At 38.8% G+C, this 14,742-nt stretch overlaps 1 protein-coding gene across 6 annotated transcripts in view; it reads left to right on the top strand.

The window, feature by feature from the left end:
• LOC134753942 (bromodomain-containing protein 3-like) overlaps positions 1–14,742 on the top strand; it is a 62,285-nt gene that overhangs the window by 19,211 nt on the left and 28,332 nt on the right. For 3 of the 6 annotated variants that reach the window (XM_063689941.1, XM_063689936.1, XM_063689940.1), the window contains 12 exons: positions 152–322; positions 404–598; positions 677–946; positions 2,043–2,141; positions 2,439–2,588; positions 6,493–6,672; positions 6,756–7,003; positions 7,225–7,559; positions 7,696–7,929; positions 8,134–8,304; positions 9,450–9,572; positions 9,936–10,061. In XM_063689941.1, coding sequence (XP_063546011.1) covers positions 152–322; positions 404–598; positions 677–946; positions 2,043–2,141; positions 2,439–2,588; positions 6,493–6,672; positions 6,756–7,003; positions 7,225–7,559; positions 7,696–7,929; positions 8,134–8,304; positions 9,450–9,572; positions 9,936–10,061 — 2,302 coding nt within the window. The remainder of the gene's footprint in view (positions 1–151; positions 323–403; positions 599–676; positions 947–2,042; positions 2,142–2,438; positions 2,589–6,492; positions 6,673–6,755; positions 7,004–7,224; positions 7,560–7,695; positions 7,930–8,133; positions 8,305–9,449; positions 9,573–9,935; positions 10,062–14,742) is intronic. The other 3 variants (XM_063689938.1, XM_063689939.1, XM_063689937.1) reach the window with 3 other exon arrangements.

Here is a 14,742-nt window from a genome sequence, read left to right as displayed (position 1 = left end):
TAGTTTACTTTTAATTTCTTTAGAAATAAAACTTTGATTTTATTATGCATTCGGCCAGCAACCCGTTCCTTCTCAGCCTTTGTAGTAATGTACTATTGATGATATGAATGAAAGTACAGACAATGTGATGACATGGTAACATTGCTTGCAGCCGACTGCGGAACCAATCAATGGCGCTCCGCCTGAAGACCCTGCGCGCAGGCAGGGACGCATAACTAACCAACTACAATTCCTGCAGAAAAATGTTATGAAGGCAGTATGGAAACATCAATTCGCCTGGCCTTTTCATCAGCCGGTGGATGCCAAGGAATTAAACCTTCCGGTAAGCCCGTGAGATTTTCATGTTCTACATGCTTTAGTAATGTCATTACAAGATAAAATATTTAACTTCCTCAATTTTCAGGATTACCACAAAATCATAAAGAAGCCTATGGACTTGGGCACCATCAAAAAGCGGCTCGAGTCAAATTATTACTATTCTGCTCAAGAATGCATCCAAGACTTCAATACCATGTTCACCAACTGCTATGTCTACAACAAACCTGGCGAGGATGTGGTGGTCATGGCGCAAACTCTAGAGAAACTCTTTCTGAATCGAGTAAGCTATATTACTAAATCAGTGTTAATTGATATTTGCCATATAGACGACGTGTTAACGACTATTATTGTTATACAGATAGCTCAAATGGATAAAGAGGAAAAGGAAATGGAAGTACTTTCGAAAGGTGGGAAAGGCGCCGTGAAGAAGCGAACGACCGGTGGGAGCAGCGGCGGCAGTGCGAGCGCGAGCGTCGGCGGCGGGGCGCGCGGGGCCGCCGTGAAGACCATGCCGGCGCCGCCGCACCCCGCGCTCGTGGGTTCCACCAACACCACCACCACACCCGCGCTTACGCTCGCCACGCCCTCCGTCACGCCGCCCGCCACGCACACCGGTCTCCCGCAACAGGTGCGTGCGTCTCTACGACTAACAATACACCAATATTGGGTTACTGATGAATTACCGAATGTTTTTTGCCAAATTTTCATATCCCAAACTATCTTTCCCAAAAATTTAAAACCCAACTAATCATTTCCCAACTTTACATAATCCAACCTAACCTAACCCAACCTAGTACGTCATTTTCATTTCCCAACTATGGGGTTGGGAAATGAAATGGTTGCGAAATAATTATTCGGTAAAAGTTATTCGGCCAAATGAAACTTATGCGAAAAGTTGGTTGGCAAGTGAAATTCGGCAATACAATTTTCGGCGAAAAGGCAGGATCCGACCAATATTGTACTTGTCGTCTCTTGATTTTACTCTAATATCGACTACATCCATAATTAATTCGGACGATTAGTGATATTCTATTTATCTATCTATATCAGCATTTAGTTTGTCCCTTTCTGGACATATGCCTCCTTCAAATCCGCCCAAGACTTCCTGTCTTGGAACCAGTTGTGGCCCGCGTGTAGTCTTAAGTCGTTCACCCATCTTTCTGGTTGGCGACCCCTGCCCCTCTGATCCCTGGGTCTCCACTTTAAGGTTTTCCTGTTCCATCTTTCGGCATACATACGTGCGACATGCTCTGCCCGTTTTCTGCGTTCTATGGTTGTTACTGCGTATGGCACCTTCGTCTTCCGCCATCTACTCGTTCCGCTTACGGTCGAGTAGCGTAATGCCAAGCATGACTCCTCTCCATGGCTCTTTGAGCGACTCTTAGTTTTTCAACGGACTCCTTGGTGAGTGTGGCGGTTTCGATGGCAGCTGCGTCGGCAGTGCGAGCGCGAGTGGCGGTGGTTGATTAGTGAGATTACGCAGTGGTTTTATAATAAGAGGGCAGTTTAATTTTAACTAAATCTGGTTATAGTTTATTCGTTTTGTATTTAAGCAGTCGAAGCTTTAACTGTACTGTAATAACCGCAATAGCGTCTCACCAATCGTCTAAATGTTAGACCTATAAAAGAAGACTTGCATTTACTGTCTAAATATTACTCTTACATACCTTGGTAAGGCATATCCCTGACACATGTCTTTTAATAATGACAACTCTTCCGTTCAGGTGGCCACTCAACAGTCAAGTTTCCACGTAGCGCAGGCCGCTGCCACGCCCGTTTCGACTATATCGTCGGTTGCCCTCTCGCAGACTCAACCGGCTAAGGTATGTATATTGTTTTATTTTAGATTAAAATAATTTCGTATATTCTAAAATAAAATTTCACCAGACATCCTACATTTTGTAGCAATTTCGGTCCAACATATGAATTTCAGCTGGGATTGGATGTACAGATGCTTAATATAGCGCAACGATGCTGCACCGAAATTGCTACAAATATTACGATATCTGATTGTATTGCAAAACAACCGTGAGAAATTCAGACACGAATAGAAATACTGTCGAAAAATTGAAGTTGCTAAAACTTATTTTATTTACATAAATATAAACTGACTTCATCAGGTTAAAAAAGGCGTTAAGAGAAAGGCTGACACCACTACACCTATGGGCAGTTCCTTTGAAGGAGGATACACTACTCCAACCATAGATCAGCAAAGTGGTGCTAAACCCGCCAAAATATCTACCAGAAGAGAGAGTGGACGCCAGAAAAAGGTACATATATGTTTATTAAAAACATACAGAACATCGTAGTCTGGCAGAATAATGCGGCTTTTAAATGAATGTGTCATGCATGTATGCACGCCATTGTATTAGTTTTAAGAACTAGCTTTAAGAACTATTTTTAAGAATATATGTGCTATACCCTGTCAGGGTCCATGTGAAACTTTATCACCTGTGTTACATATGTACCTTGGTTTGCAATAAACATTTATGATTTATATGTAGATATTTCGTTTATAACCCCAGCGGAGCTTGCACAACTGACCACGCGACTCTTTGTTAGGTGAGAAATACTACCAACCTGTACTATTTTGCTTAGTACGAGAGAACGGTGGTGACGTGCGACACGGCAGTCAGTAGTACTAGCGCCGCATATTTGATAATTTGACGTTTCCAAATCTCGTCTATTTCACAATGATATGTATTATTTCTTGTTTATACTTGACAGTCCCGCATAATTATCCTAACGTGCATGGAGATACTAACGTGGCTTCGTGACATAATATATAGACTAGAAATGGACTACTCTGCAAAAACAAAAGTTGATTCTGATAGTCATTGTAGGTGTAGTTGTAGTGTATTTAAGGTTCATGCATGAGATTTATTTATATTTACAACGTTGACCTACGACTGCTGTGCGATGTGGAATTAAATCTTGTGTAAACATTGTTTTGTATGCTATTATTTTCGTATTCATAACATATTACTTGAACTACATTTGCCTTTGACATTGCTAAGCGAAATGGATTTGCATAATTTTTACATGTATTTTATACATTGTGACATGCAGTTTAAATCACTATGTGCTATGCTAATTTTAGTAAAGCATGCGAATTTATTTTATTTGTATACTAATTAAAACTAATCCAAAGTCAATAATATATTCCCTGAGAAACCAAATATATAAATTTACCTGTAATATGCATAAATTTGCACTTTTATTTATTTACCTTGTGATCATAAATCTGAACCTACGAAAATGTACGTGTTCTAGTTTTTTGCGACGCATTATTTATTTCACTAAAATCGGTTTATTGGCGAATCAGATGCTCAAAAAGTTATACTAAAATAAAGATATTAGGTATTGGGTAAACGCGGACTTTCTCGCTTGGCGGTGTGGCCCCTTCACAATAATTAGCGGTTTATAGGCATCCTATGCAGAAGCGAACTATACTTGCATGCAGCCGTATTTGTCCGCCCGCACCCCGCACCTGGTCTGCGCTACGCTTCGATTTTAACCTGGCCTAAACCGTCACTGCATGGAATTAACACGTTGCACAACTCGCAGACTATCGTTTACCTGTTATTTGTTAACAATTGTGGTAATAATAGTCGGATGGTGTGTCGGATTTGTAATTAGATCTATGAATACATACGCTTAGTGTGTTTATAATTACGAGAGACCATAATGACTTGCAAGAGGCCAAAATCGTGTTAAGTATTCTTCTGTTATACAATATTGTTGTTTCGCGGGCATATTACCTAAATTTTAGGGCGCTTACAGTGGACTAGCTTCTACCTGAAACTTCGTCTGTGTGGGATGATGATGATGATTGATAAAAACTATCCTTTGTTCTTATACGGGCCTCAAACTCCATACCAAATTTACTCTAAATCGATTCAGCGGTTTATCAAAGAGGAGGTATCAGACAGAGCGCAGTAAGACGGTCTTTGCGTATCTTAATCGATTAGGTCGTAGATCTCGGTTGCTTGAATTGCAATACTTTCTCAACATGTATGTACCATGAGTTAAGTCTTGATAGACAAATTTAGCAAATTTCGAATCCCAACAACTGTTTGTACTGGTCGCGCGCCAATTCCGTGCATTCGAAGGTCGAGGAAGTGGGAGGGTGTGCGCCGCGCCCGTACGTCGCATCACACCCCGCACTCGCCCGGAACCAGTGTTGGCAACGATAAGAATGCAAGTTTATCGAGTCTTGTCGATTCAGTCTACTAGTGTAAATTTGCTTGTAGCTACAATAATAATGTGTGTTGTTAGTTTTTAAGTTAATTTTAATACGTATTCTTGTTTTAATGTATTTGTCTACAGGGCAATAATTGCCTGACAATCAATATATTTCATTTATTTTCACTTCATTATACAAATTATATATAATTTAGTAGTGTATGTATTTATATTTTATCAAAAACATCCTAAGTAGTTAATCTTTATTCTCATAATTATGTATGTAACTACGTCAATATAGAAAATCTACTTAAAACATAATCTAATATAATTCAAGCAACCAAACCATTCGCTTAACACACAAACACACACACACACACACACACACACACAAACAAACACTATCACATAAGTGGCCCTTAAACTATTAAAATTACGTTAGTTACTCTGCTAGCGTTATCTTAGTTTTAGTATAACCAAAGATAGATAGATATAACTCCGTAATATCTATTACTGTATCCATCTGGATACAGTCTAAGGAAAAAACGTGCCTCGAAAATCACGAAAATTTGATTCTCGATCAGATGTCGCTACTACCTTTGGCCTACTCTCGTATAGAGGGCGTTGACGGTTTCGTTTGTTATTTAACAATTTTAACGCATATTAGTGAAAGAACATGGGTCAACATCATAAAAATAATTAATGCAAATAAAAAAAATCATTTATCCATATTTAAATACATTTTATCGTATTTTTATAAATCTTCATTTTTAGTTTTAAAGTGTGTCGATAGATGGCAGTGAATTTACTGTGGTTACAAAATTTACTATGACAGTACCGCTCTATAATATTATATCCTCTTTGGTATAACATAGCCTACTCATCACTTATAAACTGTTTAGTTTAGCCTTAACCTAACCTTAGCGTAACCTTATAGTATCATAGATATGCTTTTAGCGTTTAGGTGGTCACTAAGGAAGAGCGGTGTTCCTTAACACAAGTATTTATATACTTAAAAAGGGACACCAACCTGTATTTTGTTAAAAAAGCTTGTTACTGAATAAATCATTTTTTTTTTTCAATTCGTTAAAATGTTGTCGATGAGCGTTGATTACTGGGGTAAAGCTATCACCCCTCCAAATCTCCTTTCAAGGCAATAGTTGTAACAACAATTAAATGACTGCGTTGCAATGCGCGGATTTCATGTTTTGCTTAAATCTGACAAAAAAAGACTGCAATAAAATATGCTTTAAGGCACTTTTTGTAAACTGGGCAAATAATTCAGATATTAATATTTTAACCAGTCGTTTCAGCCTCTGAAAATCATAAACACACTATTATTCGGTCTCTGCGTTGATACTACTGCACTTCAATTACTGCACTGCGGATTTTATCATTAAATACTTCAAAGCAAAAGCCTGGTTGTACGTATATGAGTAATTTAATTTTCATCACACTCGCTCAGTAAATGTGGAATTGCACGCAGGCTTAGCGGGAATTATAGAAAAAGCGTTTTCCCTAGGGAGTTATGAAGTTTCTGGTATTATAATTAACAGTTTTATGTCATTATACTTCATTTTTGTATCGCAAGTGTGATGAAAAACATTGTGTGTAACTGGGGGCGTAATAATATTGCAAACGAGAGTATAGTTAAATCGCGACGGCTTGCTTTAACTCACGCCCCATGTTGCACAATGTACTATTTCTCAAATATGCGCAGAAATATTGTCATTACGTTCGTCATAATCATAATAGCCTGTAAAACAGTGATTTTTAAGTTATTATTGGTTTTTAGGTTGTATTTCCACGCATTTTTTGAGAAAAGGATATACATGCCCCGGCCGAGATAGGAACTACCGGCCTTTTGATCAATTGATCATACAATTTTTATATGACACTCGGCCAGCATTTCCTTGTCTCCCGGTGTTTTTTAGTGATACACTATTTAAGTAGAATATTCCTCGTGTTAACAAAGTGGATGTTGCGCAGGCCGGCAGGACAGGTGAAGACTCATTCAAGATGGGCGCGCTGTCGCCCAGCGTCGGCGGGCCGGGCGCCTCGCACCACGCCGCTCTGACCCCGCAACTCGCAAAGGGCAAGGAAAAACTATCTGATGCTCTCAAAAGTTGCAATGAAATTTTAAAAGAGCTCTTTTCTAAAAAGCATTCGGTAAGTTTCTGATTATGTTTATACCCGCATCCTCTACGCCTTCGTAAACTTATCCTCGACTAAATGGGAACATTTGTTTACAGGGCTATGCCTGGCCATTTTACAAACCTGTGGATGCCGAATTACTTGGACTCCATGACTATTTTGATATAATTAAGAAGCCTATGGATCTCGGGACCGTGAAACAGAAAATGGACAACAGAGCGTATAAAACTGCTGCAGAATTTGCAGCTGATGTCCGTTTAATATTCACAAACTGCTACAAGTACAACCCCCCAGACCACGATGTTGTGGCGATGGCAAGAAAACTACAAGATGTCTTTGAAATGAGGTAAGCCTCTGCCAAATTCTGTTTCTGGAGAGCTTGTTTGCACGATCCTATCCATAGAGGTGACCCACTCGTGTAAGAAAATAAAAGCATCAGAATATGTTGTGTTTACTTGCTGTTTTACACTTGACATTATTGTGTTTTTATAGTTGTCTAGCAGTCTTTTGCCTACAAATTCTTTGTTTGTATCAATTACAAGATAGATATGGAACTTTTTTTTACAGATATGCTAAAATTCCCGATGAGCCCATACATGTGGGAGTTCCTCACATGGATAAAGGAAGTTCTGCATCCAGTTCCGAGTCGGGTTCAGAATCAGACTCCGATTCAGATGACTCTGAAGAAGAAAGAAATAATAAAGTAAAGCTCCTAGAGAAAGAGTTACTTGCATTGCAGGAGAAAATGAGAAAGTTAGTGGAAGAGTCCAATACCAAGAAAAAAGCGAAAAAGAAGGTTAAAGATAAATCATCAAAGAAGCAAATGGTCAACAGTGCAATGCCGAAGGCGAATGCAGTAGCGGGCTATGGCGCCAAGGCTAACAATATTGCAGAGAATATAGGTAAAACATTATTTGTAATACATGTCTTACGACTATGCCTGTGTAAATACAAAATTATATTCTTGGAACATTTTAAAATGCTAAGTAACAATATGCCATCAGTAGTTGCCCTAGAAAACAGTGTATAGGAAAGCAGTTGGTGTAACAGGCACAGGGAGCGCACGCGGCAAAGGCGGTAGCAAGCGCGGAGGTGGCGGCGGCAAGGGCGGCTCTCGGGCGTCCGCGCCGGGCAAGAAGAAGAACTCGGCGCCCAGCACGGCGCCCGCGGCGCACGCGCCGCCGCACGCCGACACCGACGACGAGGACGTCGCCAAGCCCATGTCATACGACGAGAAGCGGCAGCTGTCGCTGGATATCAACAAGCTGCCCGGTAACACGCGTACCTATTTATACGATCACATCCTCCTCCATCTATACCATCCATCACATATATTTCTAGACATTTTTGTGTAATGGAAATAAGTGTTACTGCTCTTTGTTTACGCCACATCACACTCACCGTTTTTAAAAGCTCCCGAAACAAAAGTTATATAGGTATTACGGTATTATTGATATAGGTATTACGTTTTCACAGGCGATAAACTGGGCAAAGTGGTGCATATAATACAGAGCCGGGAGCCGTCGTTACGTGACTCTAACCCAGACGAGATCGAGATAGATTTCGAGACCCTCAAGCCATCTACGCTCCGAGAGCTCGAAAATTATGTAGCCTCTTGTCTTCGAAAAAAGACACGTAAGCCGCATTGTGAGTCAAGCCGACATTGTTTACCTATGTCAATTAATATACTTGAAACCATTCCATGTCGTATTACTGTTGTTGTATTTCAGTGTTTTCTGTCTAAATGTTGTTTTTATTATTTTTCAACTTCTACATTTTTATATCTAGTTGTTTCTATAGGAAAATAATGTTGGTGTGACTTTTTTTATTTAATCCTTTTTATTTTAGTTGTAGTTTATAATTCATTAATTTTTAATTACTGGTGATTGCTAACCACGTTTATAGCGTTTTTTAGTAACTTTATTTAACATCTCTTGCTAATAAAATAGTATAGTTTGATTACATTATTACAATTGGTCAAAGTAGCAATAGAATTTGAAAAAATAACATATTAGTATAAACGTGTTTTATTTTGTGTAACATATACAGTTTTTATTAGCAATGGATCTTACCGCATGGTATTTATTTATTATTAATTCCTCTAAACTTTTTAATATCCTATCTCACAATAGGAGGTTGCACCCATTTGTCCTGCACTTGAAAAATGCATATATCTGTCATACAGTCACAGAATGCAAAAAATTGTCACGCCTGCTCCCGAAACTTAGGAACATAAATCCTGGTTTTTGATTCGTGGCAGCAGAAATCGCTCTCGAGTTAGTTTTGGTCTATGCACATATTTGTGGCAGCTGTAACCGCTCTCGACTTAGTTTTGGTCTGTGCACATATTTTTGCGTTTGATTACATCTTTGTCCTTAACATTCGGGAACAGAATAGACAAATTAGAATCCAAATGTATTTACGATATTGTCTGTGGAGATACTGGGTACTCCCGTGCTGTCGCACTTGCGAGACAAATGTTATGACAAGGTACACTGTACAGTCAGCATCAAATATATAAAGACGGTCAAAGTGGCCAAATATATCGGATCACACCTTGTTACTATAGAAATCAGGAAGTACATATTTCGATATATTTGGCCACTTTGGCGTCACTATCTATTTGATGCTGACTGCACAGCTCCACATAACATTGGCTACTATTAACGCATAGTTATCTTCATGTAATTTAAAATGTAAGATTGTTGGTACCATGATTTAGTATATAGTAACAAACTTTTTGTAAGTCGTTCATATAACTATGAGGATAAAATAAAGAGCATCTTTTTCAGATCGTAAAGTCTCCGGTAAATCTAAAGATGAACAAATGGCGGAAAAGAAACAGGAGTTAGAAAAACGACTGCAAGATGTGTCTGGACAATTAGGAACTACTAAGAAGCAACAAGTGAAAAAAGGTAGTAGTTCTAATTAGCTATAGAACATTGTGTCATGCTTGATGATTATTAATGGTCATCTTCTTTAAAAAAAACGCACACCACACAGAACAGATTTCGTCCTTTTGGCTTTTTGTCTTAAACATTAAGGTTCACTACTAGATCGATGTGCACCCAAAATAAAATTTCAGACAACATAATGCACCCCTGCCAACACTGCTGGTACTGGATTGTCACCACTTTAGCTTTATAATAAGAAGTGGAAACTTTAGGAACAAATATTAATAAACTTTTGAATATTATTTAAATTTGTATCGAAAGTTAATTTATCCCAAATTATGTCTTGATTATGTTAATGTGTACATTTGTCTGTTTGGTGTCCAGAAGGCTCAAAGGAAGCACTGGCCGGAGGCGGCGGCGGCATGTCCTCCTCGTCCAGCTCGTCCGACTCGTCCAACTCGTCGTCCAGCACCGACACCAGCTCCTCCGACACCAGCGACAGCGAAGCAGGTTAGATTTCGTGGCGGCGCCGCGCCTACACATCCCCGTTGACCCGGTATACCAGTTCTAGAGGTAGACGCTCCAACTTACTAACTCATCAAACAGTATACGAAACGTTCGTGGAGGATCTCGTCAAATTGCGCAAGTTATTTGGTTAATTCATGTGCTTTGCAGGGTGTAGTATTTACATACATACTCTTAACTTTTTATATATAATCATGGCGACATCATCTTGGCCCTTTAATCCGATTGTTCATCCGATATCATTTTTTTTGTACTCCAGCACTTATAATTTGTAGATTAAATGATTGCCAGTAAGATCGAAATCAGCTTCATAAGAAGGGCCGCGCGCGGGGCCCCGGTGCAGTGTTCTTTAGGATCCTAACGGCAGTGTTCTTAGGGATATTCATTAGTTATTTGTACAACAAGAGTGCAAAGTTTGATATTTCTTAGAGTGCTTATTTTGAGTCCCATGCAAGCGAAAGATTCTATAATAGATTCACAAGTGTAGCGATTGAATCAAATTTAAGAGTCTTGAGCGTAGTAAAGGACTCAAAAACGCACGATATGTAAATAACTTTGATCTCTTGTAGTACATACAACTTTTCACCTCAGCAGTGAGAACATATTAGACAACCTAAAAAATTTAATCCTTCTTCATCACTTTACTCGTGTTTTCTTAAGATATTCAAATAAACAAGTTTAATTACCGCACCAAACACAAAAAATAATTATTAAGAATTCATACTCGTACGACTCGTACGTGTTTTGGAACGATTCGTTCTGACGTTTTTCGGGGGTCTATTATAAACCGTCAATATACCGTTGAATGTTGTTTAAATTTTTTGTCTCTTTCTTTTTGCTAACGACGTGAAAGGGATAGAGAATAGAATTCAAGCATTTCGAACTTGTATTAGGCCCCGTGTTGAAATGACATTTGAATATAAAGGTAACTTGAACGTCATTTTGTCTCACTCAGTGAGCAAAATGCGATTTTGCTCACTGTTTTTAAGTAGCAAAGTACCCTTGTTCGAGCTGCTAAGGTGAAAAAAATATTGTGTGCAACAGTACATAATTAGGTCTTAAAATTCTAGTAGGGCCTGTCATTACAAAATTCAACTTCGTTTCATTTTGTAACTACGGCCCTTGAATTTTGAGAACCTTATTATGTACCTGTTGCACAAAATACTACTATTTATTTTAAAAATTCCTTATAATCTTGTTTTGAATAATAACGCAAATTTTGTTAATGGAACTGGGATGTATTGGGTCAAAGGAATAACCGCAGTGCACGGCGTCGATTATAAAAGTAAACGCATGCGACACGCGCCGATTGAAGCAGTCGCCGCGCCCCTCTGCGGCGTGGTGGCGATGGCGGCGGCACTCGGCAGGGGCACACGGCACACGCAACACAGCTGCGCACTTGTTATGTACAGTACGTTTACGTAAGAAGCGCGGAGCGTGGTCGTCGGCGCGTGTCACATCGTCGCGGCATTCGATTAATTATTAATTCACTGTCCGACGTCGACGTTCATGACGGTCGTCGTCTATGATAAAACTCATATAATTTTATCAATGCAATAGAGTGGTACTATTTCGTACCGCGTAATGTAAATTACAAATTACAGTTTTATTGTTAGATTGTAATGATACTTGCATTTAATTAAGAAAGATATTTCAATACGTAAGAATTCTTCGTGATGCTCGACATCTTTGAATGCCTAACATTAAATTTTGTTTACAAAACATTTCGGTGACATGGTTTTTACCTATGCCAGTATTCAGTAGTGCGAACGACTGTTGTAGTCTATCCAAAATAGATTTTTTTAATGAGAGATGTGGCAGTTATTAATCAATATGTTTTCTAGTCTGTATTGATGTCAGTGACAGAATGAATGTCATGGAGACAACTGTGTCGCCCATAGTCTAAATGAGATACATTACACACTTGTCATTGATTAATTGATTATATTCAAATATAATATATAAACAAGGACTAGTATAGAATGGCGCGCACCGGTCGCCCCGCCGCCGCGGCGCGGGTGCGGCACCAATATCCGATGTCGTATAGAAAGAGACGGGTGCCTTACATCGTCTGACAGGAGGTCGTGCACGTGCAGCCGGGGGCCCGTTTATCAAAAGCTTGTTGCTTGTAATACAAGTGGAAGTCCCTTTTTGACAGCTTTTGTTAGAAAAGGACTTATTCCACTTACTTATTACAAGCTACAAGCTTTTGATAAACGGGCCCCAGGTGTACTAGTCTTTAGGGCGCTTTATTATTTCACTCTTTAAGAAAGTCCTTTACATTTTATAAAAGTTTTATTTATTTAAGATTTCACAGTAAGATTATCTCGTAATTTACTATTGTTTACCTTTTTGTGGCAATCGTAAATTTTTTACCCGACTGACGAAGAAAGGAGGGTATATTTTTTATCAAATTGTGTGTGTATGATTCAGTTGAAAGATTAATTATGCGCCGACTGATCGAATGACTGATTTGAATGAATGAGGTCAATTTGTCTGATTATGCGTCTGATGTTGAATTTTCATAATGGCTTGCAACTGACTTTTGGGATGCATGCCATTTGGTTAAAATGTGTGAACAAATGTACTCGAACCCTAATGGAGCATGAGCGGCCAAAATACATTTGAACAAATGATATTCCATGGGCTACTTACTGCAAGGCGAGGCGAATAAGTCATATCGCCAAAGTTTATTATACGAGTAATGTGGTTAGGTTTATGGCAATATTTGTCGTGGATCTATCGGATCGATTGCCCTTTAATAAATCTGTCGTAAATTTGTGGGAAAAGAGAGAGTGTGAGTACTGAGAGTGTCGTAAATAACTTTGTTTACTGTGATAATGTAGAGGGGATACCACCTAAAGTTTTGATTCAATGTGAACAATCAATCCGAAGTCTGCCCTGTAAAAGAACAAAACAGTTGTTATGAGGAGGAGAAGCCAGCTTTGGTGTTCGCTCGTACCTTGTCACGTGCCGGTAAGAAACGATTTTTCTTTGGTTGGCTTTTATAAACCAATAGGAAATACCTTTTCACTTAATATTTTTAACTATGTCATGTCCTCAAATGCGGCGTTCTTTCATTTGCATCCTTAAAATATCGATTTATCGTTATTATAAATTCTTATTGGAAACTTCAGATCTCATGGTACTAATTGCTTTCGAGTGTGAAATCTAAATGAATAGCTACGCGCTCTTAGGAGGGATACTTAAGCAATAATAGTCGTTGGAGGGAATAGTGATCTAGTTGATAGCGCGCGGGTACGTCCACACACGCGCGAGCGAGCGCGAGCCCGCGAGCGAAGAGGAGCGACCCGACGCGGCGCGCGGCGCGCGGCGCGCGGGCGGCGGCCATCCCGCAGCTACGTAGCTAATGCAAACAATTGTGTAAGGACGGATACCAAGCAGCTAGCAAGCAAACAGACAAACAGTACAAACACACCCTGCCATCACTTGCCTTGCCTTGCCCTGCCTTGTTCAATTTATGTTTATGGACGACGAGGATCCAACTTTGTGACATGTTCTAGTTAAAAAAATTATCACTGAAAAGGTATGTTTTATTGGTTTAGTGCTTGATACATACATTTGATGCTTGCTCTCTTATACATTCTGAATTGGCGAGTGAGCTTCGTTGACTATCTTCAAAGTGTAACGACTAGCACCGAAAGCTGGCCTCTTTCCTTCACAAATTGTTTGCATACATGTTAACTATTGGATATTATAGATTTAGCCGTATGATTATTTAAGTATTGATTACATGTCGACTATAATAAATTAATAAAATGTTACAAACAGACTTGATAAAATAAATAAAATATGTATATTTCTTCAGACGGCTGGACTAACTGAACTCTAAATATGCATTGTTGTGAATAAGACACACTTAGTTTGTTATTTATTGTATTTACTTTCCATAACTTTGGTACAGCGACGAAGCATAAAACTTTGATACAGATTATTTTAGTATGACTTGGAACTAGTTTTATTTCGTAGTTGTGATTACAGTATAATATATGTGTAGTAGAGTTATTGAAAATACAGTCGATAACATACGAAACATACTATTTAGGTACCTATAGCATAATGTTAAAGTTAATAATTCTGAGTTACTTTAAATTTGTCTTTTAGATTGTCAAGCAGTATTCGAAATAACACTGGAACTATGTAATTATGGATTATTTATGTTGTAACAGAAAGATTGTTTATATATATATGGCCTAAAAGTTGATTTTTTAAATTATTGTAGATAAAATGGAAACATGATGAAATAAGAAACAGAACAATTATTCTGCTGGTATCTGGTGTATTGATGTGTGTTTACAATGTTGTTTCTCGTCTGCTAGGGGTCGAAGGAACCAAGGCGGCCGCGTATGATCGCGGGCGCACTTTGTCATGGGACACCAAAATGCTATGACGTAAATTGGATGAGTGGTTTGCGCACATTTTTGGATATGATCAATGCCAAACTAGTCCAATTTAGGTTGCTAATTATTCAGACATTGAATCATGTGTGCTGCTTGTACACTACTGTGTATCCATCCAGTTGTATTGCTCACGATATGGTTTTCTCGCATCGCGAGCGCCTTGGTTACTTGCCTCGCTTTTGTATTTTTATATCAAAATAGTTAAATTGTTCGACTGTATTGGATTTAAGCTAAAAAAAATTATT

This window comes from Cydia strobilella, chromosome Z (assembly GCF_947568885.1).
Source record: "Cydia strobilella chromosome Z, ilCydStro3.1, whole genome shotgun sequence".
NCBI classification, from domain to species: Eukaryota; Metazoa; Arthropoda; class Insecta; order Lepidoptera; family Tortricidae; genus Cydia; species Cydia strobilella.
The sequence above is the reverse complement of the archived record's forward strand: the minus strand, read 5'-3'. Positions and strand labels throughout refer to the sequence as shown.